Source organism: Priapulus caudatus, unplaced genomic scaffold, assembly GCF_000485595.1.
Source record: "Priapulus caudatus unplaced genomic scaffold, Priapulus_caudatus-5.0.1 Scaffold488, whole genome shotgun sequence".
Lineage (NCBI taxonomy): Eukaryota > Metazoa > Priapulida > Priapulimorpha > Priapulimorphida > Priapulidae > Priapulus > Priapulus caudatus.
Genome location: NW_014577549.1, coordinates 215,388 through 219,677, shown reverse-complemented (window position 1 = coordinate 219,677; position 4,290 = coordinate 215,388). Strand labels below are relative to the sequence as shown.

Below are 4,290 nucleotides of genomic sequence, written 5' to 3'. Positions count from 1 at the left end.
TGCGTGCATGCGTGCGTGTGCACGTACACGTGCGTGCATGCGTGCGTGTGCACGTACACGTGCGTGCATGCGAGCGTGCGTACGTGCGTGTGCACGTACACGTGCGTGTGCACGCGTGCGTGCGTGTGCACGTACACGTGCGTGCATGAGTGTGTGCGTGCGTGTGTACGTACATGTGCGTGCGTGCGTGCGTGTGCTTGTATCGAACAATATCACGCATCTGCTTGCTGCAACTGCGCACGAAAACACAGACACGAGTCATACGAAACGTGTCAAAGTAACGGATCCATTTCTGTTTTACGTGAATGACATGGCTTGTTGAACCAAATTAGAGAGTGCTAGTACCTTCGAAGTGGTAGAAGTCAAGAAGAGAAAGAAGTGGTAGGAAAGGCGCAAAGGGACGAAGTGACAGCAGATTCAAACCAAAGGGACAAGAATCTTAATCGAGCCATTGAAAACGTTACAAGATTAGGCCGTGTATCTAGAAAACCTAAAAGTTTTAGTTTTAAATTATTGTAAACTGCGTCGTGTTACAATATGTACAGTTGTGTACTATGTATGTAGTGGCCTCGACCCGAGTCCTCGAGTCCGGAGGGCTCGAGTCCGAGTCCGAGTCCGAGTCATTGCACTCCGAGGCCAAGACCGAGACCGAGACCAAGGAAAACGGTCTCGAGGCCAAGACCGGCCTCGAGACCTACAACACTGTTAGAAGTGTCGCAATGGTTATGATAATTCAATAGTGTAGTTATGTATATATTATAGTTATGAGTTATCAATCACGAGTATTCATAACCACTAACACTGTAGCCCCGAGCACCATCTGACCAGTAAGTAACATATCATGTAAATTCATTTTGTAATACTATAATGCTGGGCGTTATAGCGAATGGCTTTGTGAAGTGAAATATTAAAACAAGAATACTCTTATTGAAATCATTCGGTGTATTTTAAACGCCACTGCAATCACTCCACACTGCACATAGGATAGAATGCTAATGTACGTCCACTATAAATGATACAAATTAATGCGCAAAGTGTTATATGCAACACAAATAAAGGTAAAATAGGAAACCACTTCTTCATGTCACAGCTTGTCTAACAAACACTATAACAATGGCTAAGAGCGAGAGCACACAAACGTGCTGAGGAAAAACTAGCTAATCTTAACGTATTAAAAAATAACCTGAAAGAGTGCCAACTTTACTCCTAGCAGGCTATTAACAGGTAAATAAATATGTTCTAAAAACTGTAAACGTTTCCACATATAAAGGTGACAGCAAATTCAGATTCTGCTAATTATGCAGTGTTCAAATTTGGTCATCTGGCGACCCAGGTGGCATTGATTTTTAACATCACATAGACTGGGAGGCATATAACTTCATCTTGTTGAATCCACTATAGGACACTAAAGGCTGTACGGATATAAATTTTAACTCCAACTGCACTTTGAGAGGTCGCTGAATGCCACAAGATGGCGCTGGAACCTGTTGCCTAATCTTCATGCTGAGGCTTTGCAATGTGTCTCACTCCACCATCACTCACGAGTTTGTGCGACATACACATGCAACGTCAGAGAACACGTCTAGCGTACGGCAGTACGTTGGTGACAGACATCAGGTAGGCGTGATACCCATCCTCATCCTGGTCGTTCGAAGCCTAATCTGCGGATGCTCAGCTTCCAGGCTCCTCACGATCTGCTCAAGCTGCTGCATCCGCTCCGTCTGCCTTTGCCGCTCCGTCGCCACGGCGACCGTGTCCTTGCAGAGCAGCTTGTACTTGCCCTCGCTCGCCGCCTCGTATCGCTTGCCCCGCTGCTGCCGGCTGACGATGCGCACGAGGTTAACGTGCTTGGCGTCTGCGAGCGCCTGCATGCGGGTGTCCGCCTCCGTGAGCTGCTCGCGCGCGTGCCGCACCGCCGCCTGCCGCTCATCAAGCTGCGCTCCGATCTCCTCCTGCAGCTGCTGCAGCTCGTGTAGCTCCTGCTCACACATCTCGGCCTCGCGGCGCACGCGCGTGACGCTGCGACGCGTCTCCACCTGCTGCTTGTGCAGCGTCGCGTGCGTGACGACGTTACCGGCGCGCGTCTGCGCCTCGCCGCGCGCCGCGATGGCGTCGCGCTTCGACACGCTGCGCTCGGTGTCCTGCACGAGCCGCTCCTGCGCGCGCGCCAGCTCACCGAGCCGCACGCGCATGCGGTGGATCTCGGTGCGCATCGCACGCGCCTCGCCACGGCCTGCCTCCGAGTCGACAGCGTCGCGGGCTTCCCGCGCCAGCTGTGCCTTCTTCTCCCACAGCATGATCTGTCGCTCGGCCTCGATCAAACTCGCGAGCAAACGCTCCTTCTCCTCACTCGTTGCCTCCAGTTGGTTCTTCAGCTGCACTGCCTCAAGCTCAGCAGCCTTGAGCGCCTGCACAAAGTCCATCTCGGCGAGCGCGTTGTCCTGTTCGAGGGCGCTGTGCAGGCCGCTCTCGCGGTGCACGAGCGTGTTCAGCTTGATCATGTCGTTCTGGAGGCTGCGCGTGCCGCGCTCGATCTCGCGCATCTCGTCGCCCTGCCGCTTGATGTCGGCTTCGGCGCGCAGCCGCTTCTGGAAGAGGATCGTCAGTCGCTTGCGAAGCTCGTTGACGTCGGCGCCTTCCCGCGCGCCGTCGCGCGTCAGCCGCACGAGCTCCGTCTGCTCGCGCAGCCACAGCTTCTGCAGCAGCGCCCCCTGCCGGTCGACGTCGTCGATCGATCGCCGCAGCGACGCCGCCTGCATCTCGAGCGGGCCGATCTCGAGGCCGCCGGTCGCGGCGAGCATCGTCGCGGCGCGTCGCTGCAGCTGCTCGATGATCGTCTGCTTGCGCTCGATCACCGCGCCGCGCTTCCGGATCTCTCGCTCACGCCGCGCAAGCACGCCACGCGCGTCCGCTACCCGCACGTCGAGCATGCCGCCCGTACGCCGCTGCTGCGCGGCGACGTTGTGAGCGTAGGTGACGCGCAGCGCCGCCGCCGACGCGTCGTTGTCGACACGCGCGAGCGCCGCCTCCGTCTCCCTGAGCTGCGTCGCGACGCGCTCCGTCGTCCGCTCGTTGTACAGCGCGGCGTTCTTCGCCGTCAGCTTGGCGCGCATCGCCGTGACGATGGCCGCCTCGAGCCGCGACCGCTCAGCGTGCTCGCGCTCGGTCTGCGTCTGCAGCGACGACAGCTCCATCTGCTGGGTGTTCTTGTCGGCCTCGGCGCGCGCGGCCGCCTGGTCCGTCTCCTGCATGATGCGCGCGTATGTTGTGTACTCTTGCTGGAGCACTTCGTGTTTCGTCTGCGTCTGCGAGACGGTCTTCTTAAGTTGCGCCAATTCGGATTCTGGAAAGTGCAACCGGACAAGAAAATGTAATTATGTCAGCAGTGAGGCGGTGGTGTGAATAAATAATAATATGTCTATTATTATTACTATTATTATTATTACAATAACTATGTATTATTATTATTATGTCACTATGTATATTACATATATTACATTATGTCGATAAAACGACATGACTAATGACTCATTTTATGGGCATGTGTAATGTGGTTCTTGCAAGAATTTATTCACTTGTTACAAAGACACCATGACAATGCTAACCACTTTTGTTTTGCAAATACGTCAGTTTCTCATTCTGTTCCTGCTCTTGGCTCACTGTCTTCTTGAATCCTTGCATTTCAGTCTCCAAATTTCTTACGTACTGGTGCTGCTGACTTAGTGCCTCCTAAACAGAGCGAATAGATTGGTGTGGAATAAATATTACTCTCAAGTAAAGAATACTTTAGATTGCATAATGCAGAATTGAAAACGAGCACCTGGGCACCTAAAGTAAAAATAAGAAATATATTAAGGACCCAGCTAAAATTAAGGGGCTCAGTTTGTCTCAAGCTACGTCTACACGACGAACCTTAACTCGAGTTAAGCTAACTAGTTAGCGATTATGTAGCGTCTACACGACAACACCCGATAGCGATTATTACCGATTTATTATGCATGCGTGCGTGCGTGTGTAATGTGTATGTAAACGTGCGTGCGTGTGTGCGTGTGTGCGTGCGTGTGCACGTATACGTGCGTGCATGCGTCCGTGCGTGCATGTGCACGTACGTGCGTGCGCGCGTGTGCAGGTACACGTTCGTGCGCGCGTGTGCACGTACACGTGCGTGCATGCGTGCGTCCGTGTGTGTGCACGTACACGTGCGTGTGTGTGCAGGTACACGTGCGTGCGTGCGCGCGTGTGCAGGTACACGTTCGTGCGCGCGTGCGTGCGTGCGCGCGTGCGCGCGTG

General features: G+C 53.7%; 1 protein-coding gene across 1 annotated transcript in view; it reads right to left on the bottom strand.

Moving 5' to 3' along the window:
- Window positions 1–927: 927 nt before the first annotated feature.
- Window positions 928–4,290, bottom strand: part of LOC106810936 (coiled-coil domain-containing protein 40-like) — an 11,184-nt gene continuing 7,821 nt past the window's right edge. The window contains exons 6-7 of the mRNA XM_014814420.1: window positions 3,606–3,729; window positions 928–3,343 (exon numbers count right to left, since the gene is read on the bottom strand). Coding sequence (XP_014669906.1) covers window positions 1,614–3,343; window positions 3,606–3,729 — 1,854 coding nt within the window. The 3' untranslated portion in view covers window positions 928–1,613. The remainder of the gene's footprint in view (window positions 3,344–3,605; window positions 3,730–4,290) is intronic.